Source organism: Drosophila suzukii, chromosome 3 (assembly GCF_043229965.1).
Source record: "Drosophila suzukii chromosome 3, CBGP_Dsuzu_IsoJpt1.0, whole genome shotgun sequence".
Classification (NCBI taxonomy): domain Eukaryota; kingdom Metazoa; phylum Arthropoda; class Insecta; order Diptera; family Drosophilidae; genus Drosophila; species Drosophila suzukii.
The window spans coordinates 75,302,604-75,328,479 of record NC_092082.1 but is presented as its reverse complement, the minus strand read 5'-3'; the positions used below and the strand labels follow the sequence as shown (position 1 = coordinate 75,328,479).

General features: G+C 45.7%; 4 protein-coding genes across 5 annotated transcripts; 3 read left to right on the top strand and 1 right to left on the bottom strand.

Moving 5' to 3' along the window:
- The first annotated feature begins 1,588 nt into the window (after window positions 1-1,588).
- hh (hedgehog signaling protein) lies at window positions 1,589-15,817 on the top strand. The gene is made up of 3 exons (XM_017076039.4): window positions 1,589-2,363; window positions 10,369-10,630; window positions 14,575-15,817. Exons 1-3 carry the CDS (start codon window positions 1,902-1,904, stop codon window positions 15,246-15,248), a joined length of 1,398 nt encoding a protein of 465 aa, XP_016931528.4. The 5' UTR covers window positions 1,589-1,901; the 3' UTR covers window positions 15,249-15,817.
- A 242-nt stretch (window positions 15,818-16,059) lies between these two features.
- On the top strand, window positions 16,060-17,564 carry LOC108011015 (uncharacterized). The gene is made up of 2 exons (XM_017076041.4): window positions 16,060-16,945; window positions 17,008-17,564. The coding sequence occupies exons 1-2, from the start codon at window positions 16,225-16,227 to the stop codon at window positions 17,346-17,348; spliced, it is 1,062 nt and encodes a 353-aa protein (XP_016931530.4). The 5' UTR covers window positions 16,060-16,224; the 3' UTR covers window positions 17,349-17,564.
- A 311-nt stretch (window positions 17,565-17,875) lies between these two features.
- On the top strand, window positions 17,876-20,344 carry LOC108017374 (zinc finger and BTB domain-containing protein 17). The gene is made up of 3 exons (XM_017084394.4): window positions 17,876-19,026; window positions 19,086-19,219; window positions 19,280-20,344. Exons 1-3 carry the CDS (start codon window positions 17,955-17,957, stop codon window positions 19,994-19,996), a joined length of 1,923 nt encoding a protein of 640 aa, XP_016939883.4. The 5' UTR covers window positions 17,876-17,954; the 3' UTR covers window positions 19,997-20,344.
- CenB1A (Centaurin beta 1A) lies at window positions 20,063-25,873 on the bottom strand. 2 transcript variants are annotated; one of them, XM_036818071.3, is made up of 10 exons: window positions 25,478-25,873; window positions 23,847-23,963; window positions 23,674-23,767; window positions 23,445-23,609; window positions 23,239-23,382; window positions 22,632-22,927; window positions 22,328-22,465; window positions 22,106-22,264; window positions 20,898-22,052; window positions 20,063-20,843 (listed from the first exon to the last, which is right to left on the bottom strand). In XM_036818071.3, the coding sequence occupies exons 1-10, from the start codon at window positions 25,528-25,530 to the stop codon at window positions 20,657-20,659; spliced, it is 2,508 nt and encodes an 835-aa protein (XP_036673966.1). In that variant the 5' UTR covers window positions 25,531-25,873; the 3' UTR covers window positions 20,063-20,656. The 2 variants fall into 2 exon arrangements, with proteins under 2 accessions (XP_036673966.1, XP_016931570.2); XM_017076081.4 differs by having other exon boundaries at window positions 22,328-22,444; window positions 25,478-25,872.
- Between the last annotated feature and the right edge of the window lie 3 nt (window positions 25,874-25,876).

Genomic DNA, 25,876 nt, shown 5'->3' with positions numbered 1-25,876 from the left:
TTTGCCTTCTCTTATATCTTTTGCCGCCACGATCAGCTATTGAATGTGTTTCTTCTGTATTTCTCCTCTTTCGTTTCGTTTTTTAACTTTTTTTGTTGTTGCTTAAATTATATTATGCTACGCTTTGCATTCCAGAGCGTTACCCAAAAAAGATCTGGCCCCTTGGTATCCGTTACATGGGCAGGTGCACCTTCGCCCTTGGTGTTTCCCAGATCGAAGGTGACAATTTCTTGGGCATACATTGTCGGGCGTATTCCGCGATTCGCGCTTGCCAAGTGACAGTGTCAATAGACCCTAGTGCAACCGCAAAAAGGTCTTGAAAAAGACCCAAAACAAAAGACTCTCGGGGGCGAGAGCAATATTATGGCACCACAAGCCACCAAGTTCAAGATGTGCGAAAAAGTCAAAGTAGATATACAAAGCCCAGATACCTAGATTCCCAGTTCGGGAGAATTCTATATTGGCCAAAAGTCAACAGAAACTGGAAATTTATTGATCTCTAGAAAAGCGGCATCAATCCGCAGTCAGTTATTTGCAGTGCATAAATATAAGGTACCTAATTGCAAATTGTATTTGCCAAAATCGTTATCAGCCTTGCAATATATATAGACATATTCGCGATTATTTACAAAGCGTCGAACGGAACATAGACAGATTAATTTCCTTCGTTATATTACTCAGTTATTTGAACATCTTATCGAAACATCGCCACTTCCCAAGGGGCATGTTATTAATTCATACATCCTGAGGCGATATCTTATCGACTTCCTTAGACGTTATATTAAATGGCTCATTAGGTGACATAAGCTCGGAATCTACGGCGATCGGTATATGACCATTCTAGCTGTAGATCCCCGGGATTTTCTTTTCAGTAAAGATGGCCAAACGGAAGCAGCATTGAACCTATATACTCCACATACCATATACCATATAAGGTGGCCCAGGAGTCACACAATACACAAAAAACCGGAACATTATTAATTTACAAGCAATAAAGCGAAACGAACAACAAAACGAAGAAAGGCAACGGAAAAAAGTGAACAATGAGATGGAGGAGATGGATGTGGACATGGCGATGGAGGAGTTGCAGGGTCAGAAGCGGCTAACAAGCCACAAGAGTCGAGTAGTGCAAGTGTTAAGAGAAATTGCAGCAGAGGATGCGGCTCTTCTGGCCACTCACACCAGCACATCCAATTGGCAACAGGCGCACACTGTTAACCATGGTTATAATGGTACGATACCATACCAAGCCATACCATCCAACATCTGTTGCCAGCACCGCTTGTTGAGCTACGAGTACATAAGACCCAAAGGCCCAGCCACTAACACTGGGAAACCAGTCTTGTAGGTATGGCCTACCATCCGGTTGTCCCGCTCTCACCACCACCTCGATAAGGCAGCATAAAAATGAACACCAGACCCGATCGTCGAGTGGTATACCCATACTACCGAAACTGGGAATGAACTCGGGGCAGTGGTGTGCGTGAGCTGAAAGGCCTAGGGTTCTTGAAAGCACCCTCGTACTCGCACTCGTATTCGTATTCGTTTTCGTATTTGCCGCCGTACTCGTACTCGCACTCGAACACTCTGCGCGCTCGATACTCCGCTCGGAAATGTCATTTGTCAATCACAGTGCGAGCGCAACGGTTGTCCGATCCGAGAGCTAACTGCCAGTTCAGCGGAGAACAGTTAAGACCGACGACGCCAGTTAGGACCTGCTAATCCGCCGATTCCAGTATTTCGATTTAGCCAGGTTTAATATCACCTACAAATAAATAAATTCAAAGATAACAAACGTGTCGCCAAAACGTGTCAGTGTGCCAAAAGTGAAGTGCTAAATAACCAAAAAAAAAAATAAACCCAATCAAGAGAAACAGCAAACAACGAGTCCAAAATAAATAATGGATAACTCCAGCTCTGTGCCCTGGGCCAGTGCCGCCAGTGTCACCTGTCTCTCCTTGGACGCCAAATGCCACAGTTCCAGCTCTAAAGCGACCACGAGCTCCATCTCCGCATCTCCAGAAGCGCAAACGATGCGCCACATTGCGCATACGCAGCGTTGCCTCAGCAGGCTGACCTCGATGGTGGCCCTGCTGCTGCTCGTCTTGCCAATGAACTTCACCCCGGCCCACAGCTGCGGTCCTGGCCGAGGACTGGGTCGCCATAGGGCGCGCAACCTGTACCCGCTGGTCCTCAAGCAGACCATTCCCAATCTCTCCGAGTACACGAACAGTGCCTCTGGACCTGTGGAGGGCGAGATCCGTCGGGACTCGCCCAAATTCAAGGACCTGGTGCCGAACTACAACCGGGACATCCTTTTCCGCGACGAAGAGGGCACCGGAGCAGATCGCTTAATGAGCAAGGTAAGGACAATTTTTAATATATCATTTGGAAAGTTTCGCCTATATGGGGTTTTTTTATTAAATGACTTGTACATAATTCTTACAAACCAAAAATATGTCATTCCCCTGACTTGTTAACAGAAAAATGACTAAACTATTATGTACAAGCTAGTCAGCTACTAAAGTGATTAATCAAAATTGGGTTTTCCAACTCAATCCATTCGAAATAAAATGTGCACAATAATATAAGATTTTGATTATTTCCAACTGTCTGAAGATTGGAGAATCTGTTAGTAATAGAGTGAGTAACACAATCGGAAATCATGTGAGTTAGCAATAAATAAAACTACTTGTAATGGTCAAATAGTTCGACTTTAATGCCTGATATAGGAATTATATTGTGATACGAGTAAGGCCAGTGTGATATGGGTATAAATAGCAATTGAATAGAAATAATGGAAAGGAAGTTGCTAAAGTCCCGCTTTCAGGGGCTATACCAACTTCCCTTCTAGATAGACTAGGTTAATTCCGTGCTTATTGCGCACAGCACTCGCCTTTCGCCACCCGTGAACACAAATTCAATTGTCAAATTAGCGATCGCTAATCGCTGGCACTGGTATACCTTATCTAGCGATCGACCGATGGCACGAGATTGTGCCACTCAGTTCCCATTGATAAACGCTACGTGGCGAAAAAGTGCCCAATCATTGGCAACGGGTTGGCTATTTCACAAAACTTTATGGCGCCCGTGGGCCATAAAACCAGGCAGAAATATCGCATAAGTTTTTGAGCATTGCCCATTAAATGATTAATTATGCATCTTATCGAAACCACTGCACTTATTTCGCAAGTGCAAAATAACAGGAAGCTCGATACTCGAAAGCCAAGGTAGATAGCGTCTGAATAACAGTGAACTTAGCCATAAAGCAGTAAAGCACCCAAGCCAAGCGTTTCCGAATCCAAACAAACAAGAATGCGTTCAACAACCTCGATACCAATCGATCCGCGGATCATCATCGCAAATAGTTCAATCGACATTGTCACCGCTCGGCGAATGCGTTCTCGATTTCGCGCTGAACAACAAACAGGGTATCGAGTGCGGGGGATTACGAGTCCCGGTGTTTACCTGGTTTTACCCCTACCCAAAACCACCCCTCCGCCCACTTGTCTACGCCCCAAAAGTCGAGGCACGCGAGCTGTTGCCGCTTATCGCCGGCGTTTGTCTGATAAGCGGACTGCAGCCAAGTAGTCCGTTTGCCAATACACAAGTACTATCCACCAGATAGTGACTCTATGTTTGCTAACATGTGTAGTTGGTAGTTACATATGTGCTGACACCGAAAGAATATTAGTCCACTTTTGAGTTGGCATGATGACTCATTATTTAAAAGGATATTTTTTGTACATTGCCCAAGAGTATGGGATTGTTGAGTTATACATTTTAGAAAATAATAACCATTTGAGGCATCTTAAAGATCATGCTAGGTCCAATATTATATAAGAATCTTATCGGATCTTTGCGTTATAAATTTTAGACAGTTCAAAGCTCAAGTCTGTTCTAGGAATAATAAAAGGACCTGAATCCGGAAAACAAATCATTTGTTATTTCTGAAACACATTCGATGTATTGCCTTATATAAAGTATATTTAATGGGTATACATATATTATAAAAATGTTAAAATTATTTTCCGTGCAAGTACTTATAGGTGGCTAATTGTGCCACTTCGCTGGCAGTAAAATGTGTGTTAAGACACCAACTAAGGCGAAGAATAGCAATATCTTATCGCCCCAAAAAGAGGCAGGGGCAGTGAAAGTGAAGGGGGGTGGCCGTTCGGTTGGGGGGTGGTTGGGATTCAAAGTGCAAAACAGCTAAAACAAGTGCTTAATTCCAGCGACAAAGTGGTGCTTGCATTACGGCCATAAGCCTGGCCAACAGTCAAGCCCCCCTAAGAGGGCTGGCATTGAAGTTGATATTGCCGATAATATTTAATCGGCACGCTTCCCATGGACACAGCTGGCTTATCGGGTATATTTTTGTTATTTTAATGAAATTTTAAGTGCTGACGAGGTGTAAAAATAGCCCTATTATCGATAAGCTTCATAAAGGGGCTATTAAAGTTTTATGGAGGACTTCCAGTTCCCTTAACGAATAACAAACCAATAATCAGAACTGTAAGAAGACAGATTACGGCTGCCAAGCAAGTAATTCAGTTGATTTAAGATTATAATATAACACTCGAGTTATAATGACTTTCGTTATAAAGATTTATAAGCTGGCAGTTTTTGGGGGTTTTCAGAAAAGTAATCGATCTTTAAGATACGGGTTTACTGTACCTGATGATCCATAGAACAAAACAGTTGTTCGACGGCTAGAGTTTCACTCGAAAACTTTCCCAAATTGCCTTTTGCAACTGCCACGTGCCCATCGGGGGACTTTAAATGGTGGCAGCGATTTCAGATGTTACCTTGAATTTGATATGCAATCAAAAGGTATTGCAGCCTTTCCAGAAACCGAAACAGAAACAGAAACTGGCGAACAATTAACAGTTGCTCGCACGGCAGCAAATTCGAAGTGACACCGAAGGCCAAGGTCCTTCGGGCAGTTGACTAAATGGCCAAGGACACTCGGGGTACATAAAAATTCTGTTGTTCACGGGGCAAATATTTACAACGGCAACTGTTCCGCTACCGAAGTTTCAATACCAGTGACATTGAGAATTGGGATTCGAGGACCTACAGAGCGCAACTAAATCGTATTTTATGTGGATTTGGATTTGGCTATCAGACCGAGTGACTTACTGTCCGCTGTGCGTGAATTTCGGCTGGTAAACAATTCGTTTTGGCCATTTAAAACGCTCACAAAACGGACTGCTAACTGTGTGGCCCTGGGTGTCTGTTTTTTCAGTTTTCCAGTTGTTGCATAAACAAATTGCGAAAATTTCAGCAATTGGCATACGGTGGCTAAACCGAAGCGAAGCCTCGTAAAATGCCGGAGCTTATGACAAGTCATTGCCTCAGGTAATTACAGGCAAATGTGTCTAGGGAACACGCCTTTTCAGAACCCAACCGAAGTATCTGAAGTGTATCTCGAATGCCACGGGATTAGACAAGCAGCAGAAACCGCAGCGGACAGATGGATGTGGACGATGGACAAAAGAATGCGTCAAAAGCCGCAGCATAAGTTCTAAAATTTCATAAATTGTAGCAACAATGGGGCTGAGGGCAAAGCCATTGGGTAATCCGATATGATTATTGACATGCATGCAGCAGTCTCTGTCTTCGGTCTTCAATCCTCACCCTCTACTCTTCCAGACATGCACATCAAAATCAAAAATCAGAATCAACATCACCATCAAATCAACTCCACTCAAATCAAATCAAAGTAAGCCCTCAGCCCAGGCATTTTAATAGAGCATTATGACTCAAAATTGATCCTATTATGACAAAAAGAGAAGAGAAACAGAAAGTATAAGAAAAAACGTTGGGTGGGATGATGTCAGAGCTTCAGTTTCAAAGGCAACTTTGCCAAAAACTCAAATCAAATCACGTCAAATGCTGCGATAAGCAAAACATCAGACCATTTCGTGGGAACATTCCTGGGGGCCAACAAAGTAATCAAACTTATCAAACAAACATCAGTCAGGCAAAGTGGACAAATCGTGTCCGAAAAGTCCCCATATATTCCCCATATAGTGGCCATATAAGGCCGAATGTCCCTGCTCGATCCGCATTCGCACTGTTTGTTTTGCTTTTGTCCGAGATGAGATGCTTTTATATTATTATTAATCAATTTGATACTTTTACGAGGGCACTCAAGCGCGAATGTTCAAGGATTTGCTGCCCCAAAATGCCATCGATATTTGTGGCTTTTGCTTTATTTGCATAAAACTTTTATGAACTTGCTCGGGGGAGAAGATCGCGATCAGAGATCGCGTCGCGGCTATCACATTACTGCTGGGCGAGTGACTCACATTTCACATGGTTCCTCTCGATTCCTGCAAGTCATTGGAACTTGGAACTGGGATCCCCATCCCCCATCCCCTATCCCCATCCTCTCCAGCCCCATCAGTGCCAATGTGCGGCTCATAACTCATCATCAAAGTTAATCACACATCAGGGATTATGGCGCTTATCATTTAAGACCCTGCCCGAACCCACGGCTCTTACCTGGCTGAGACTACTCGACTCCTCGACTCCTCTCCTCGCCGCCAAATGACTTTTGCTGATCGCCGGGGGACATTAAATGTGGCAGGCAGACCCCAGGCAGGTGAGGCAGGGCAATAGGCCACAGCTGAGATTTAATTTACGATTTCTGCAAATTAATAGCATTTAATTAATAACAATAAAATGACGCCTTCCTTTTATGGACATTTATTCGACGCGAGATTTACGAGCATTTGTAATGCGTTTGGGGGGGATTCGTTTAGTTGGGGGCCAAAGATCTAGTAAATGGAAAATTTGCATTTGCATTTTTGTAGTGGAAAATTAAAAAAATATTATTATGATTTAAGATTAATTGCTTTTGACTTCTGCTTGCTTCTTATAACCTCCCAGTAAGTGGCAAAAATTCAATTAGCTGCGATACAGAACTCTTAATCCCCCATTAATCCAATAAAGGTTTCCACTTTTTAATGCCCTGCCATTTATAAGGGAAACAAAAAGCGAAAACAAACAGACAGGAGCAGACTTCGGAGACCCAGAGATTCCGTAAACATAGTCTCATTCCCCCGGAACCGTTTCCAATTAATTAAAACTTCAGACGTCCCTTATATTTTCGATATTTGATTTTTGCGCTGTAATAATTGCGCTGCCAGCGCATCGTAAACAATCAAAGACCGCCGCTAATTCTAATGAAGAGAACTGTGAGCTGTGAATAGATTGGCAACACAAATAAACAGAGTGATGGAGCTGCGGATTGGCATTGCACTTGAATCAATCAGAGGATCCATAACAGTTTGCCAATTAAGTGAGGAAATCTGTGTGAGCACTCGAGTGGGCCACACAGGGCGGCAAAAGGCAGATGCTGACTGATGCGAGGGATTCTGGAATCTAGATTCCATAGATAGCAGGCTCCAGAACCCGTGAAACCCTAAGTTGCCACCTAAGTGGCGGCCCCTCAAGTGGCCCACCTCAGCCCCCGTTGACACACATATCGTATATAGTGTGTGTATATATTATATCGGGTGGGTGACGTGATTTCTTCAGAGTTTCTCCTTGTTCTCCGTTTTTTTACTTGACTATATCCTGTGTCGCTTCCTCAGTTGTAAGTTTTCGCTTCCTCTGCGATCGCAATCAGTGCCGGGAATCAAAGGATATGCCATATCTGCTTACACCATAGAGCACGTGCATCGGTATATAAAAAAAAGGGGTGACTCCCCTGGCAGCCGTAACTTAATGCGCACTTGAATTATGTCGTTAAATTGTGTCGTTTCCTAATCGTCGGTTTCCCTGGGGTACCCAGTAATCCGAGACCGAGACCCTCGCAAAAAAGCTCAGGAACAAGATGGTATGGCAGGCTATGGCATGGGATGGTCAAAACAAACAAAGCCCCCGAACTTGTCGCCGGGTCGAGAAACGGGCTATTAAGCCAAACCCGACCAGGCCAACTCGTCTTGTCTTGGCCGCGGCCTAATGATGATGAGTGCCTAATAATCTTCGTGCCATAATAATTTCGCTCGGCCATTAAAAGCGTCAAATTGGCAGCCACCCAGACAATTTAAATCAATAAAACTGCAGTCGCGGCCATTAAAAACGCATCAGAGGGTTATAAAAAACACACCGAAATAGCCAAAATCGAGCTGGAAAGCTGTAGGAAATCGAATGCAGCTAGGTCCCATGTAAACACACAATGGGGCGTGGTTGGATTTAAGATTTCTGATTTTCTGATTTTCCCCTTTTCGGGGTAATGGCTGGGCAAAGGTAAATGCAAAGTTCACACCTTGTTGAATGTCTAATTAATGCAGCTTTCCATGGGGGAAGAGAGGGTATATACATATGGGTATGGGCTATAGGCTATAGGGATTTTCCGATCCCAGGGCACGGGCTTATTTACACTTGACGCTGTTGTCTAACGGCCACTTACAAGGCACACACATTATTTAGCCATCTTTTTGGGCCGCCGACGCCGTGTATCCGTAATGTTTACCTTACGCACCCGTCGGCAAACGAACTTGCTGGAATCGTTGGGAGTTCGTATATATGGAAGATGGGATATGGTATATGGGATGGGTGAGATCCCAGTTTCAAGATCCCAGATCGAAGATCTGAGACGGCCGTTGTTTGTTCATTGCGCGTCCAGCGCATCGATTCGAATTCGAGCTCGAGCTCAATGCATTAGCATGTTGGGTAAACATCGTTGGCAGTGCTTAAGACAAAAGCGTTTGTCTTTCTCCCAACCATAACCCATACCCCATAGCCATATGGATATATCCATCCATCGCCTGTTTGTCGTTACGCTTTTGTGCTCATTAGCACAGCTTGGCTCTCGCCTTTCGAGACTTCCAGCATCCAACTCTCGACTCTTAACTGGTTAAGCCTTTTAATAAAGCAAAGCTGCAGCATCGGAGCATACAAATATCATTGAACTCTTCCCGGAATGCGGCCTGCCACCTCAATTTGCCACAGTTGCGGCTGCTGCGAAGCTGTGTGACAAATTTGGCAGCTCTGTTTTTGGCCAAATAATAGCAAACACAGACCGCTACAGATCCACACCTCATCAAAACATAAGCCCAGAAAGGCAAAAACTGATCGGCTGTGGTTTGTCCTAAAAATAAGAATGAGAAAAGGATCTCTGTGTCGCAAATTGATTTTACGGCTCGAATTCTGTTTGCCCACAAAGGCAACATCCTGTCACCCGGGCTCTGTCCGTTGATAATTGATTTTGTGGCTGGCTCAATCTTAAAGATACTCTGTTGCCTTCTTAGTTTCGAGTTTTGATTTGTTTCTTTTTGTGAGTTCTGAGTTTTGGTTTCTCAAATATTTGCATAGACCTATTCGAATCCTTTTCTGCTTGGCTGGCATTTCTCTGCTTCTCTCTCCTCTAAAAAATCAAATGAAAACGAGCCGACAAACGGATGAGCACCCACCACATTGGCAAACAAAGCGTAAGCATTTTCATATTATCGACAGGAAAAACAAAGAGTGAAAAGGGAGAAAATAAAAGGTATATCTTCGAGCGTGGGTTAGGTGGGTTAGGGTCACCATGGAGGGTCAGTGTTTGAACTGCGCGTAAGCATGGGCAAATAAGCCTTTGGCCAAAAGGGAACTGGGCAAACACGATCGCCTGTTTGTTGAGGTTGCAGCAACAGGTTCAAAGGATGCGGCCAAAAAGGGCAGACTCACAGAGCACGAAAGGTAGATGCACTGGGAGAAATTCGAATCCTATATTTGGTTATTTTTGGTTTTGATTATAAATACGCTGAAGGGGAAAATTACCAGGAAAATTGCTTTTTTGAAAAAAAAAATATATATAATATTTAAATTATTTTTTAGTGCTAAACATATTTTATAATATTGGGAAATATTATAATATTAACATTATCTTAATTTAAGATTCTTTAAAATTCAATAATTTTTTTATTTTTTTTTAATTCCATAAATTAATAAAAGCAAATAGATTTCAGAAAAGAGATACAAAAATATAAATTACAAGATTTGTATCTCTTTTTTTCAAAAACGTGAGAACTGTAAAAATCAAAAACTTAGGAACTATAAAATATCAAATAATATTGTTATTCGAACAAAGACAAGTCGAATAATAAATAAGTTTTACCTATTTTTTTTAAACATTTGTTTTTTAATATTTTAAAGTTCCCAAGTTTTCCGAGTGTAGGCCTCCGTCTCGATTGGAGATCGGCGAAAATGAACGCGTTGGGCCCTTTGGGCCACCGGAATGAACGCCCGCATGCCACGCCCCTCGGCAGCACTATATCCATCTCGCTTGCCCGTGCGTGCTGCGTGAATTAAACATGGCGTCTGGCTATTAACAATACCTAATCGATCTCCCCTGCCTTCTGCCCTTTTCAGCGCTGCAAGGAGAAGCTGAACGTGCTGGCCTACTCGGTGATGAACGAGTGGCCCGGCATCCGCCTGCTGGTCACCGAGAGCTGGGACGAGGACTACCAGCATGGTCAGGAGTCGCTCCACTACGAGGGTCGCGCAGTGACCATCGCCACCTCCGATCGCGACCAGTCCAAGTACGGCATGCTGGCCCGCCTGGCCGTCGAGGCCGGATTCGACTGGGTCTCCTACGTCAGCCGGCGCCACATCTACTGCTCCGTCAAGTCAGGTAATTGTCCACATAATTTACTTAATCGCGGCAAGGGGCGCCTAATGATTTGGTCATATTTCAAAGTGAATACATTTCCGGTTTTGTGGTTTTGCTTAGGTTGAGTCACAGTTTATCAATTAAAATTTTTTACAAATATGTGTAAATGAAAAATTTGAATTACTATAAAGACATGAAATAGTAAGGGGGCTTAAAAGTATTATAAAATCTATCATTAAGTATGCAATTATTCTGATTGCTTTTTCATATGTTCGTTAGTTAATAAAAATAATAAAGTTTTTGTAAATTTTTTGAGGAAATTTCAAATTGTTTATGTTAGGAAAATAGTAAATCATTATAACAGAATGGATTTTTATTCTAAATTTTTCCACAATCCTAGTTAAATATTTTGTATTTAATTGGAAATAGGATATTAACAAATCGATTTCACATATGTTTACTCCTCAATTTATATATAAGTATTAAGATCTGCTCTCATATAAATCTATAACTCATTTCCTAAGAGGCCTTAGAAGCTGTTTCAAGTTAGTTGATCTGTAGGAAGTAATGAGTGAGGTGCCGGGCGATGGGTGGGCCTGGTCGGTTAGCCAGAAGTGACACTAACAAGCGTAATTTCGCATGTTTCGTACTGGCGATCGCTAAGCTGACAGGCGTTGGCAAATTTCAGCCGCTCGCCCTGCACATCGCATCCGCCAAATTGGCCACGGCTGCAAGATCGCAAGATCCCCGAGATCTCAGAGATGGCAAGATCGAAAAGGGGAAACGACAAAGCAACAAAGTCCGAAAACCGGACCATGGATGGTCTGCTGGGGACCTGACTGGACCTGACTGGACCCGAAACTCGGCTCCAGAGGCGGCAACCACCACTACTAACCGCATGGCTGTTGTTTTGACATGTTTAGGTTTGCGCCTGTCAAATTAAACGAATTGATGATACGACACCCAAAGCGTTTCTCAGGCAGCACAAACTGGCCAAGACAGAGGAGCTGGCAAACGGGCAGGCAGGCAACAGCCAACAGCCAAACTGGCAAACGGGCAAAGATGAATTAAATGCCGGGCTAAAACCTGAGCGCGGGCCTAATTGAAAAAAACACTGAAACCAAACGGCCGGCCAGCAAGTTAGCATCATCAGTTAAGACGGTCCAGGCCGTTCCAAGTGTGTATCTGTGAGCTGCCATTATGGCCAGCAACCAGTTTTCCCCGAAACATAACGAAACTGCCCCAAAGACCGAGAAGAAAATGCTTTTGCCTCGATCAGCCAACCAAAACGGGCCAAGACAATTAAGTTTTCTTGCCCAGAGATTTGCTCTCTCTCTTTGGGTTGTCTTTTATACATGTACGTATATATTTTTTTTGCATTTCTTTGGCGGCTTTGGAGGGATTTTCCCTTTCAAGTTTCCCACACACAAACAGACAGACACTTTGGGTGCGACTGGCTGTCAGTTGTTCATTTAATTTCCATCTACAATTACAAGATGATGCCACGCCTCTTTCCCACACACGCAGTCGAGTCACAATATTGTGACTTTTGGTGGCGGCCCATAAAGATTACAAAGGACGAAGGAAGGGAAACCGAGTCGAGTGTCCTTGCTCATTGATTCTAATTGCTTATGAAAGGAGCCGCCGCCGGTTTGCGAGCCTGGATCCTGCTGTCATCTTCTGCCCCTCTCTACTCTCTCCTTTTTTAGGGAATATCAAAAGGTCAGCCGACGAACAAGTGGCAAGCAGGTCATCTTATTTCTAAACCTATGCCCATCCTGCCACATGTGTGTGGTCCCAGCCATGTGTTTGTGTTTGTGTGTTGCATGCTGCTGGCTATCAATAAATTACGGGGCGATTGATTGCTGATAGGCCGCTGCACATAAACCACGGGCTTATGACAGTTTTGGCACAGCATTCGCTGCGCCTCGAGTTCGCTGCCTAAGTCTTTCGTTTGGGGCCTAAACAGCAGCCAAAGCAACAGCAAAAGCAACAACACGACGACGAAGAGTAATGGCTGTAAACCTTTTTGTCGACACTAATTTTTTTTCTTTTTTTTCCCCCTCTTACCAATGTTGCTGCTGTCTTTTGTTGTTGCTGGTGTGTCGCGCGCGCGCATTAAAGCCCCCAAGCGCGTGTTGTTGTTGCATGCTCATGTTAATGCTGTCCAAACGATCAGTCACCAAGCCAACAACAACAACAGCCACAAGCGGCTGTCCTCTGTTTTGTAATAATTTATCAGTTTAGTCTTCACAACAAAGATAAAATAACGATAATTTTAACCACTTTAATGGTTTATTAATTTATGACCCTTCAAGTTCTTCACTTTCCACTCACCGCCGACGAAGAAGACGACCAGGCCTGAGATTTTTCTTGTCCCTCGTCTTTTTTTTTTACTTTTATTTCTGGTCTCCGTTTCTGTTTCTCTGCCTGCTTTTGGTAGAAGGTAGATTTCACACCAATTTTTCTTGTTACCACCGCGCTTCCTCTCACACTCCCCTTTTTTATCCAGTCTGTTCTTCTTATTTGGGCCCGATTCCGATTCCGCTGCCCTCCCCATCGATTATGGGTTTTATAGACCTCGACCATATGTATTTAATCCGATTTTTATTGTTTCTACACTTTTGTGTGTCCGCCCGTCTGTGTTTACCGAAATGCATCAATGGGAATTTCGGTTGGGCCACTGGGAAGGTGCATTTTCTTTGGAATTCCATTCCAGCGGCAGTGGCAGCCGCAACAAGGCCACTTTATGGCCACTCATTATAATAAAGCGCGCGCGGTTAGTGGTCGCCTTTGGTCTGGAATTTTTAATTTGAATTTTACAAGCCTCGACAGCAGCGGCGGCGCTTCGGGTGTGAAGGCCCCCGGCCACAGAGAAAGTTCTACAAAGTGCATCCCCCTGATCTTGGCCAGATCCATCTGGGTGGGCCCTTGCCAGGGCAACTCGATACCCATTAATGATGATTAATGTGGCCTGCGCTTCGATTATTGTTTAGGTGGGTTGCAGCATGTTCGGTAATTGCCAACAGGTTGCCAAAAAGGTTGGGAAAACAAACCACAAACTGCTACCTGGCCCATCCCCGTTTTTCGTTTTTTTTCCTGTTCCTATTTTTTTTTTTTTGGCAGCTCACCTCCCTGGGATTCCTAAGCCGCTTTGGCTCGAGTTCGGCTTGGGTTGAGGCTGATCCCACGGCTAATCTTGCAGGGAAAACAAGATCACAATTTTTGTGCAAGCCGAAACAAAAACACGTCGGCCGCTTGTTATTGATATGCCTGGCAGATCGCAGATTGCTGATCTCGGATCTCCGATCTCCGATCTCTGTTCCTCGATCGCATTATGTTCATGGCTTGTTGGCGAACCGCAAAAGGCAGTCCTTTCAGTCCTTTCGGGCCCATTGTTTCACATTGGGCTGCAACGGGCCAGCCCCGGATCTGTGAAAACCTTTTTGACTTGTTGGGCTTGGCAATTGGATGCTTAACGCCAAATTAGATTAGCAAACTAATGCCATTACCTGGGCGGCCTGAACTGAGGGCGCACTACTAGCTATCTACAGATCAGAAACACAGGATTTGATTCCAGATTGTGTAGTTCTTAAAAGGGCTTCCTTAAACATTATTACACAATTTATAATTTAATAAAAATAGCTTGGGTTGTACTTCTTTTCATAGCTCAACTTTTCTAAAGGTCGAGTTAAATCAAAATCTATAGTTTTTCTTTACTATTAAATAAAGTTCCATTCCTATAAACACATATATTAACCATCATCAACATTTTAAGGAATTCAAAAATTATTATTTTTTAAGGATTTCTCAAGTTAAAACCACAACATCTGGAAGATAGATTTAATGTTCTAAACTATATTAAAAATAAGCAGGGCTCATCCCCTCTTTACTTTTAGAATCTATCAATTCCAAAGCCTTAACCTTGTAACAAACGTTCTAACCACAACATTTTCTGCTTACAGATTCCTCGATCAGTTCCCACGTGCACGGCTGCTTCACTCCGGAGAGCACGGCGCTGCTGGAGAGTGGAGTCCAGAAGCCGCTCGGCGAGCTCTCCATCGGAGACCGAGTCCTGAGCATGGCCGCCAACGGACAGGCAGTCTTCAGCGAGGTGATCCTCTTCATGGACCGCAACCTGGAGCAGATGCAGAGCTTCGTGGTGCTGCACACGGACGGTGGGGCGGTGCTGACCGTCACGCCCGCTCACCTGGTGAGCGTTTGGCAGCCGGAACATCAGGATCTAACCTTTGTCTTCGCTGATCGCGTCGTGGAGCAGAACCAGGTGCTCGTCCGGGATGCGAAGACGGGCGAGCTGAGGCCCCAGCGCGTCATCCGGGTGGGCAGTGTCCGGAGTAAGGGCGTGGTGGCGCCCCTGACCCGCGAGGGCACCATTGTGGTCAACTCGGTGGCCGCCAGTTGCTATGCGGTGATCAACAGCCAGTCGCTGGCCCACTGGGGTCTCGCTCCCATGCGCCTCCTGTCCACGGTGGAGGCGTGGCTGCCCGCCAAGGATCAGTTGCGCAGTTCGCCGAAGGTCGTCACCCAGGCGGAGCAGCAGAATGGCATCCATTGGTACGCCAATGCCCTCTACAAGGTCAAGGACTACGTGCTGCCGCAAAGCTGGCGCCACGATTGAGCACACAACCTGGATCCCGATCCTGATCCCGAGCCCCACGATCCTGTATTGTATTATATCCTGTAGTTATGTATATGCCTAATGATTGATGTATTTCAATGTTGAATATCGTTAATGATCGATCGATACTATTTATTTACCACAAACAACAAAAAACACCCCACCCAAGCGATAAAGCAAAGAGCAAACGAAAGAAAGAAATCAAAACGAAAACGAAAACATTGTTAAATGTCCTTGACTTATTGTTTTTGCAAACATTTTAGCTATAAGTAGGCAATCCTCGGCGCAGATCCTAAAGTGAGTAAAGAAACCCACAACTTTCTTTCAATCGACAAACTCCCGAAGAACACAGACGACTGTTACTGTATATTATAATGGAATTGAATTGCATAATTTATTAAGGTGCGGCGGCGAGTTCAAGCCATTGGATATAAATATATCGTACTTTGTATATAGAAGAAGCATTATAGTGACTGAATACTTTATTGTAATTGTGTATATAATACTTAATAGTTAACTGCGTATTTATACTTAATATTTAATGAAATATAATGAAATTGTTTGATAAATGAAGGAGTGTTTTTATTGGTACTCGGTAGTTAGAATTATTTTTCGTGGCACATATCTTTTAAAGATATCTTGAGGGTATATGTGGTGAATTGACAGTTAACATCTTTCTTTCAAAATTTTATATTTTACCCGCCATTTGGCTGCAGGAAAACGGTCACATTGCCGAAGAGCTGCCAACCTGCGATGTTTTGCCCACACGCTTGCAAAAAATCGATCGAAAAATAAATCGATAAGTCCGCTTGTGTTTGATCCATCCCTAATTTTATTTCTTGTTGTTTTTCAAATTTTATGTTTGTTTTTAAATTTTACTTTCTAGCAAGCCACCTTTAATATTAGTTGTGTCAAACTTGCCTGAACCCCACTTCAGGTGTCCCGTTGTCTTCCCCGGATATCCTGCGAATCAATAATGAATGTTTGCCGCCTGTGCCTCTCAAAGGACGCCAACTTTCCTGTTTTTGGGAGTGGCACGGCTGCTTTGAGGATTATGTCCTGCACATCGCTGGACATCGAGCCCGGTGACGGTCTGCCGCAGCAAATATGTACTCCCTGCCGTCTCCGCCTGGAGGAGATGCACTGCTTCCGTCGTCGCTGCCAGGCGGCCGACCGGCGTTTAAGGCGCCACAAGGCGTTGCTGCGGCAGGGGGTCAAATCGAATCTGGGGGAGATAGCGGAGGAACTGGATGCCCTGCAGGATGTGGTGGGATGCAATGCCACGGCCTGTTCTGAAAACAACGCCCAGTGGCGCCTGCAGGCTGCACAGCTCATTCGCGCCGAGATGGATGCATACAAAAAGGATCTTCTCGCCACCTGCAAGCAGGCTGTGCGGGCCGACATCGAACTGGAGCTCCGGACGGAACTAGAGAAGGTCATCCTGGCCGAGGCCAAGCAGCAGCTGCGGCTGAGCGTCCTGGACGACTTGTTCTACGAGCTGGAAAGCTACTTTGTGCGCAAGCGCAACGAGACTGCTGGCGAGCAGGTCCATTGTTCTGAGAGCTTGGCGTCCGGATCCGATATGAGGATTAGCTCGAACACTCAGCTGGCTTCAGGCCAGTCCGATGGCTTTTACGAAACAGTGGCCGGCGAGGAGCCAGAGGAATCCAACGATGGTAGCGTGGTGGAGCTACTGGGTAAGATTTACATATGCCTTATTTACCCGAAATCAGATATTGTACGGAACACTAATTTACAGACGACGAGCCAGAGCCCAGCAACCAGCCAGTTGCCACTTCTACAGTCGCCGTTCCCATGGTCGAGATCAACATGAACGACCCCCAGCTAAGTCATTTGCGGGAGGAGTTCAACAGGGACGCCTTTCTGAGTAATAAAAGATCCCCCATGAAGGATGTAAAAAAACACGAGCCTTCTCGCAAGAAGGTGCGCTTCCAAAGCCCGAAGAAGAAGCAGGACAGACTCTGCCGGAAGCACGGGTCCTTATCGAGGCGGTACTCCCACACCAGTAACTACGAACCCAGCAACTGTGTGCGCTGCCGCCTCAGAGGAGCGGATAAACTGAATAGCTCAGTATCGTAGACTATCGTTTTAACAACGAACTTACAAAATGTAAGCATGTACTTTGTAAAGTGCCTCTCCTTAAAAGGATTTTTTTTGTGCACGTATGAATGTATGTTTCTTGCCGAATATAATTTGATGATATTCTTTGTCCTAGCATTCTTGATGTCTGCATATAGTCTAAGTAGTAAAGTAAGCATATTCATAATATAATTAAAATAATGTTACAAAAGATTATTCTTTTTAATTGAGTCGAATGTACTAACATGTATTTACATTTTAATATTTGGAATTTGTATTGATAACCTACAAAAAGATTTTTTGGGAAACAAATCAATATGCTTTTAAGAATATATAACGAAAATAAAATATATATATATAACTGCGACATTTTTCAGCTTTAATATTGATAAATCCTTTTAAAGTGAAGGTGAACAAATTATAAATGAAGGTTAACAAATTTTAAATTTAAAAAAAGTAAGGCAGTGTTGGATTGATGTTGCCCCAAATGTAGGTATTTCTTCCCGCCCTGCCTGCGGTCACATTATTTTTTTGCTTTTTATTTTGCTATGCGAGAGACGCCGCCGTGTAAATAAAACGTTAATTTAGCACAAAATAAGTGACTCCATGGACGCGCCGCCGTCGTATCCCGACTTGGCGACCCTGTGCCGCCTGTGCCTCAAGGAGCACCAGGATGCGTACGCGATCTTCGAGGAGGACGACACCCAGCTCTCGATTCCCGTGCGCTTGATGGCCTGCGTCGCCCTGGACGCCAAGGCGACGGACAGCCTGCCGAAGAAGATCTGCCAGGAGTGCCGCTACCAGCTGGAGAAGTCCTTCCTTTTCCGCCAGCGCTGCCAGTGGGCGGAGAAGAAGCTGCGCAAGCACATCCGCCTCCTGGGCCTGGGCAAACGAAGTCGGGCCTTCTCTAAGGATCCGGACGACTACGACGAGGATGAGCTGGAATTCGAGGACTCCATCGCCTTCATCGAGGCGCAGGACAAGGTGCGCAAGCTGGAGGACGAAAAGTGGCGCGAGGCTTTCAAGGAGGAGCAGGCGACGGAGTTCAACAAGCGGCTGGTCAAATCCCGCCTGGAACTCCGAGCCAAATTGACCATCGAGCTGCGCAAAGGACTCGCCGAGGAGGTGCGCAGTCAAGTGCGCGAGGAACTGGCCGAGGAGGTGCGCAACCAGGTGAGGGATGAGCTGCGCCACGAGGTTAGTGAAGACATGCGAAAGGAGCAGCTGGCCATGCTTCTGGGCGAACTGGAAGTGTACCTCACCGAAAAGCGAGCCGGTCAGTGGGAGCCCTTGGATGGCTCAGAGCCGGATCCAAAGGCACAAACTAAGGAGGACTCCTCCTCGTCTAGACAGAAGCTAAAGTTACCTCCCAAGCGGCGCCTTAGCTCACCCAGCAAGCCAGAGGTGCAACTGCCCATGAAGACGGAAAAGGACGAAGAATTCATACTGGAGTCGAACTCGAACTCCTTAGGTGCTAACGAAGTTAATCTGGACGCCCTCGAACTGGAGGAAGAAGTGCCCACGGAGGACGGGGATGACTTCAGGGACATCAAAATGGTCGGGTCAGGGGATGTGGTGCACACCGAGGACGGCGAGATCTACATTATTAATGCGGAGGATCAAAAGCAGGACTCCCCGCCTGAATTTGATCAAGACAACGAAATTACTTCCTACAACAGTGAGTGGGAATCTTATTTAATATTATGAACACTGTTTTAATTTGGACACTTTTCTTAGTCAAGGAAGATGGCGAGATTCAGTTCAGTGGCGAGAAATCGGAGGAAATCGAGGACGTGGTTGTGTTTAATCTGGGCGAAGAGATGTCTGAAGAGCAACAAGTCTTTAATTTCGACGAGAATGTCATCATTGTTGTAAGTAATGGACTTATAATTTATTTAACTTAATTATAACAGCAGTCTACGAAATTTCAGGAAAAGGAGCCCCTGAAAGGTGATGAGCAGACGCCCGTCAAACGAAAAAGATCGAGTGAGTTGGTGTTCAAGCAGTCCTCCATTTGCCCCCAACCAAAAACCGGGCGGGTAACGGACACAGTGAAGTCGTTCCAGTGCCATTTGTGCCCAGTGGCCTTTGCCACGCAGAAACTGCTGACGCGGCATCACAACATCCACATCAAGGGCCTGAAGAGCGGCAAAGGCGGTACGCTGAAATGTCCTAGCTGCTCGCTGCAGCTTTCCTGCGCCAGCTCCCTCAAGCGCCACATGATCATCCATACGGGCTTGAAACCCTTCAAGTGCACCGAGTGCGAACTGTCCTTCTCCCAGCGCGAAGTGCTCAAGCGTCACATGGACACCCACACGGGAGCCAAGCGCCACCAATGCCCCCAATGCTCGAGTTGCTTCGCCCAGAAGTCCAATCTGCAGCAGCACATTAGTCGCGTGCACATGGGCAACTCGCGTACGCATAAGTGCCACCTGTGCCAGCGCAGCTTTAACCACGTCTCTGGTCTCAGCCGCCACCTGGTCACCCACGCTGGCGTTATGTTCTCCTGCAAGCAGTGTGGGCGTCAGTTTAACGACCGCAGTGCTGTCCAACGTCACGTGACGACCATGCACAAGGTAAAGAACAAATCCGCCGACTACATATCTGAGCCCGAGATCAGCGAAATCGAGTTTCAGTCTGGTTCATAGAATAGTCCTCGTGGTTGTTAAATCAAGAACTTTGTCCCCCTATGTTGCCAAACCTTCAAGGACCCATTTTGCTCTGAATATTTTACAACTTTATTCGCGAACTTGAAGTGCTCACAACAGTTGGCACCAAATATCATCAACAAGATAGCGTTAAAACATTTAGAAAACATGCAGCGTTAAACAGTTTAGCAAACAAATACAAATCGGAACATTTGGAACAGCTCTTTAACAGGATACCATATAGCTAGAAGTACATTTTACAATATCGTTTAATAAATACCACATAAGACGATGTACAATTTGATAGGCAAATACACGTATTTTTAATAAACTCAACTCTTCTACGAATACTTTAAACTTAATCTAAATGCCAAAAAACGGGACTCAAAATGCGCTTTAGAGAAAACGAATGGTCAATGCCCGCCATTCGAGTGCAAAATGCAATTAATAGTATTTTCTTGTATAATCGGAAGCGCTTTTCAAATGAGATTACCTAGAAAAACAAGCCCGTACCGATTTCCTTGGAAATCGAAACCGTGTAACATACTTGGTTAATGCGTTATAAAGCCAATAACAATCCAATATCACCCTAGCCTACCAATCGGAACAAAATCCTTGATAACGAGTAAGTTCCTAACTCCTGCGACCCATCGCCCACTGCTAGTCGGAGTTGGTCAAAGAGCTGCGCTGCGATTCTAGGGTGTTTGAGTCGTGGCGCTGGCGCAGAACCCTCGTCTGGCTGGCGGGTAACTTTGAGAAGTCCTTCATCACATTCTTGTACGTCTCATCTTCCCCGTTGTATTCGTCGTTGGGTCCAATCTCGTCATTCAGTTGTGTCAATCGGAGTCTGGAAAAAGGATAGTTAGGTTTTTGTGCTTTAAAGCTTAGTTATCCCACTCACAGAGTTACAATGTCGGCGTTTTCCTGGTCCACCGCTATGTCAAGGGCTTTCTTTCCGTCACTGGAGGCCAGGTCGTAGGCAGCCTTATGCTTCAGCAGCAGATACACCTGGGCTATGTGACCCTTGGCCGTGGATATGTGTAGTGCGCTGTAACCCATCTCGTCCACCGCATCGATGGCTGCTCCGTTCAGCAGCAAGAACTCGCAGGCCATCACTGAGCCGGATATCACGGCCTGGTGCAGGAATGACCTCTGCCGGTCCTGGGGATTCTTCCAGACCTTGTCGGCACCCAAAGCGAAGGCCATGCACATCACAGGCAGATTGTGCACCACCGAGGCCATGTAGAGCAACTGGTTGGCGTCCAGCTGCGAGAAGGGCAGTTCCTCTGGCGTCTCGGCATCCGACTCGCCGTCGGTGCTTTCTTGATCGCTGCCCAGAATGCCGGGCGTCTCCAATCTGTCCAGGGCCAGGTCGTCGCCAATTACCAGCAAATCGTCGCGCGAGATGCTCAGTGACATCGAGGGAATGTTGATAGACTCATCATCATCGTCATCGTCCAACTCGTCGCCCGTCTTGGCTGTGTTATAGATGCTCGGATCGTCGCTCAAGGTTTTAGGCAGTGGTCGCTGCTTTTGCCTTCTTCGCAGCTTCTTCACCGCCCACTTTCGAGTGCCGCCCAGCGAGAGAGTGGCCCGCTTGGCTATTCCACTACCGCCACTTTCACCGTCCTCCACCACGCCGCCACTGTCTATGCTGAGTACTTCGGCCGTCTCGCTGGCCAGCAGCTCCTGCGGTTTGGGCATTCCACACACAAAACGCCGCTCCACATACTTGGCCTTGATCCAGGCCTCGCGCACTCCAATCTCGCAATGCTCTGTGGGCTTTTTGAGTCCACAGTCATCACCGATGCGTGCCTCATAGATGCGGTTAACCACTTCGTTGCCCAGCTCCATCATCACCTTCACGTTCTCCGTCTCCCAAGCGTCGAGCGTCAGGGAACGCACCTTGCTGTAGTGGACACCCAGACTTCGGTGCACGCCGGAGCACTCGATGCACAACGTGATGCCGAGGTTAATGGAGGCCCAGCGTGGTTCGGGGCTCCTGCAGTCGCAGCAATAAGCGTTGCCCGGTATCTTCAGGAACTCCTCCCAGTGGCTGTGGAAAATTGCTCATAAAACAAATGGAATTCGATGATGATTCAAACATACATTCTACGCTTTGCGGGCAGAGCGTTGTTGGGAGTGTTCGTCGATTGTGGGCGCGAGTGGTGCGTGGAATCATGCTGGATGGCTGCTCCAATACTGTGCTGCAGCGCGGAAATCCACAGGGACAGCATGTCAGCGGAGTCTGCCTGCAGGATGTGGGATCTAGGGAGGGAGGAACAAAATGAATACCCGATTTCTATAGCAAATCAGACATTAAACACTCACTTGGTCGGCGAGATGACCTCGAAGCAGAAACGGCGGTCGCCCTCGTTCACCGGACGCACGCTGCAGATGCGCAGATCCTCCTCCATGACCGAGAACGAGTCCTCGTTGCTGCGTTTTCTGCAATGCGAATCCAAATCACTTCAGCGTACGGCCACAACACATCACATTACACCACACAACAAAAACATCACAAAAATCAAAAGTTGCAAACGAAAAGAAGACGATTGATTAACTAAGCAAGCAGATGGGATGGCATTTCTGGATGGGCGAAATGAGTGGCTGTAATTAGGCAGAGTGCACCCACCTGTAGACGAGCTGGTTGTCGCTGAGGTAGAACCATCGCCGGCACCAGGTCTTGAAGCCCTTGGACTTCTTCTTGAACAGATAGCCCTCGATCTTGTTTGAGGTGCTGTTGGTGTTCGAGTCGCAGTAGCGATTCACGCTCATGTGGCGATTCTGCATGGCCTTCTCCAGCTGCTGGTAGTCACCGCGCAGAGCGTTTAAGTCCTCGCTGATGTTCTTGAAGAACTCGTCAAAGTCGTTGCACAGGTCGAAGCCCTGGTGGTAATAGGTCACGCACGCCTGATAGTAATCCAACAGCTGCCGAAAAAAGAGCAGAGAGTAGCATGAAAACGTGCCGAAAGCAAAGAATGGCTGCTATTGTTATCCAGCCTTCTCCAACAGCGACAATCCAACTCCGAGAACTCCCGATAGACAACTGAGCGAATTGGCCAGCGCACCACTGACTCAACATGCTGATCAATGGGTTTAGATATGGGACATACATATACCAATTCACATTGATATCACAACAGTGACGTCATTGCAATAACAAATCAGAAAACTTATTTACTTAGTGGTCGTGGGGCACTCCATTCATGGTATTTACAGGGCGATAAGCCTTTCCTTACCGTGGACAATATGGAGGGGACCTTGCGAGCCTGCGCCAGTGTTATATAGTTGACATAATCCAGAGCGGTATGTTGGAAGCACGATTTGGAGGCGGAAAGGATGTTGGCAGCCTCCTGCATCTCCTGGGGTCTGTTTTTGCTGGCCTGTAATAAGGAAATCCATGTATAAGCTTGAGTAAACTGCTGGGGCTACAAGCCAAGCCCACCTGTGCGTTCTTAATCAGTGCATTGTCGTAGCCCTCGGAAACCTTGAGAAAATGTCCCTTGTAGTCCTTCACCTGGTTGATGTCGTCCTTGACGAACACACTAAGATTTTTCAGCACCGTGCGACTAGCCTGATCCAACAGGATAGTGTGGAACTTGTTCATCTCCTGGAAAACAAACTCGGGACATTAGCTATATATAGCAAAATAGGCACTCCAATGAAAGGCCAACCTGAAAGCAGTGAATCAGCTTGCCCAGCGCATTGTGGGCGTTCTTGTTGTCGAGAAAGTGCTGCTGCAGATCCCACAAGGACATGGCAAAGGCGCTGGAGGAGTAGAAAAATACCGAGAATCGATGCCAATGAATATGCATGAGGACGAGATATTGCGCAGTGAGTTGTTTACCTCTGGTTCTTGACATACTCCTTGCCCGAGTCCACGGCCACATTGCACAGCTTGATGATTTTCTCCAGCCGCTGCTCCAAGTGCTCGATGTCGCTCTCCTCCTTGGACACAAATTGTCTGGTGAAAAAACAAATTGAAAACGTTAGCACAATCTTGTCGGGATGTAAACAAAAGATGGGCATCGGCGTGGGTAAGCTGATGATGATTAAAATTGGCTTCGACTGGCTGAGCAGGGTAAATATAATCTTCCAGCTTAATCAAAGAAGTTATCGCGGGGCCAGCGGATGATTCCCTTACTCAGACCCTCACTCTGCCTCTGTTTATGTTGACACTTTTAATTTATGCGGACTTATTAAAGCGCTGTTTGCGCTTCCAATTGAAGACGAGTCGCCACAAAATAGGGAAGACCCCGTCATCTCCTCGGGGACAAGTTTTTGTATCACTTTGTTGCGTCTTGTTCGGTGTTTTCTCGCCTTTTCCCCTGTGAATTCCATCGATTTGTCGGGCACTGCTTTTGTTTTAACTTTGTAGATGTTCTACAAAGTACTTACGTACTCTTTCAGAGGGTGTTGTTATTTCAAGTGGAAGCTTGGAATGCAAAGGGAAGGAAGTTCTGAGTCTAACTAGAGTTACTAAGGAGCAGTTTTATCTTTCTGAGCGTTTTTGAGGAAGTTACTATCTTGGCCTAAAAGTGTATATCTGAGGAAGTCAGAGCAATCCACATAATATACATATGTATCTATTAACAAACGAAATTTAAAAGCTACATATATCTTCTGTAGTTGCCACGATTGAGCCGAATGCGCAGTACGTTATTGCTTTCGATAATAATTATATTAAACTTGGCAGTTTATCCCCTATCGCAGTTCTAGGAAATTAGTCAGAAATATTTAGATTTATTAATTTTTTAAATAACATAATTTTTTTGTACATAATAAAGAATTCTTAGTTTTATATATTTATATATTTCTTAACTTTTATTGACATGACTGACTATTTACAAAGGATGAATCATTCTAATTGACTGTAGTTTGTTTAATAAGAAAGATGTCTATCGAGTTCTAACCAATCTAGTTATGGATAGAACTTCCCTAAATGACGGAACAAATAAACTGCAAGAGAATTCTAAGATTCCAGACCTTAATTTCCGGTTTTCTTTTTTACTGGAGCTGCCGCAGGTGCTAAAAACCAAAAAAAAAAAAGTGGGAAGTGGGGATTGGGCTGCTGGGCAAACAAGTTATGCTTGCTTCTGAGCACCGTTTTACGAGGGAAAGCTTTGTCTTTGGATGCGATTAGTGGAGAAGCAGCAATTTGGGTGAAATCTTATCAATCGGCGGAGAACTTCGGGGCGTTTGAAGAAAAGCGACGGAACGAGACGAGAGCATCGACAATTAGTTGCGGAAATTGGGGGGCAGGCACATTCGTACATTCCACAATGCTGACGGGACAAAGTTTGTTCGATGGATGATTAAGCCGCGGTTTCAGGTGGAGGTGGAGGAGGTGGGTTCTGGGAGGTGGGCAGTATCTGGTTTTGGATAGTAACCCGTCACGCTACGCGGAACAATGCAAATCTCAGCCAGAGGAGGAGGAGGTGGAGGTGGGGGTGGTGCTATCAGGAGAGTTATATCCACCTGAATCTAGGCGAATCCTTCAGACACTCCTCGAACTCAATGGTGGCGCGCATCTTGACCAGAAACACAAAGCTCTTAAGGAAACTGCACTGTTGGCTAATTGAGGCCTGGGAATTTTCGTTGGCCTGTTGCTGCTGCTCTGCCTTCCTGGCTAAAGTGGAGATTTCGATTTGCGACTTTCGAGGGCGGCTCTCGGGGAACCTAATTGCGGGCAGCCGGAAGTTGGGGGACACCTCGCATCCTCCACAATCGACGGCCAGACACGTAGGGCACTGGCCCAAATTAGCGAGACTCGCCGATTTACGCGATTCGGAGGCGAATTGAACAAAATTACACAGCGCGCAGAGACAACAAATTAAAACGTCTCACTTTCTACTCTCGGGGAAAAGTGTGGCAGCA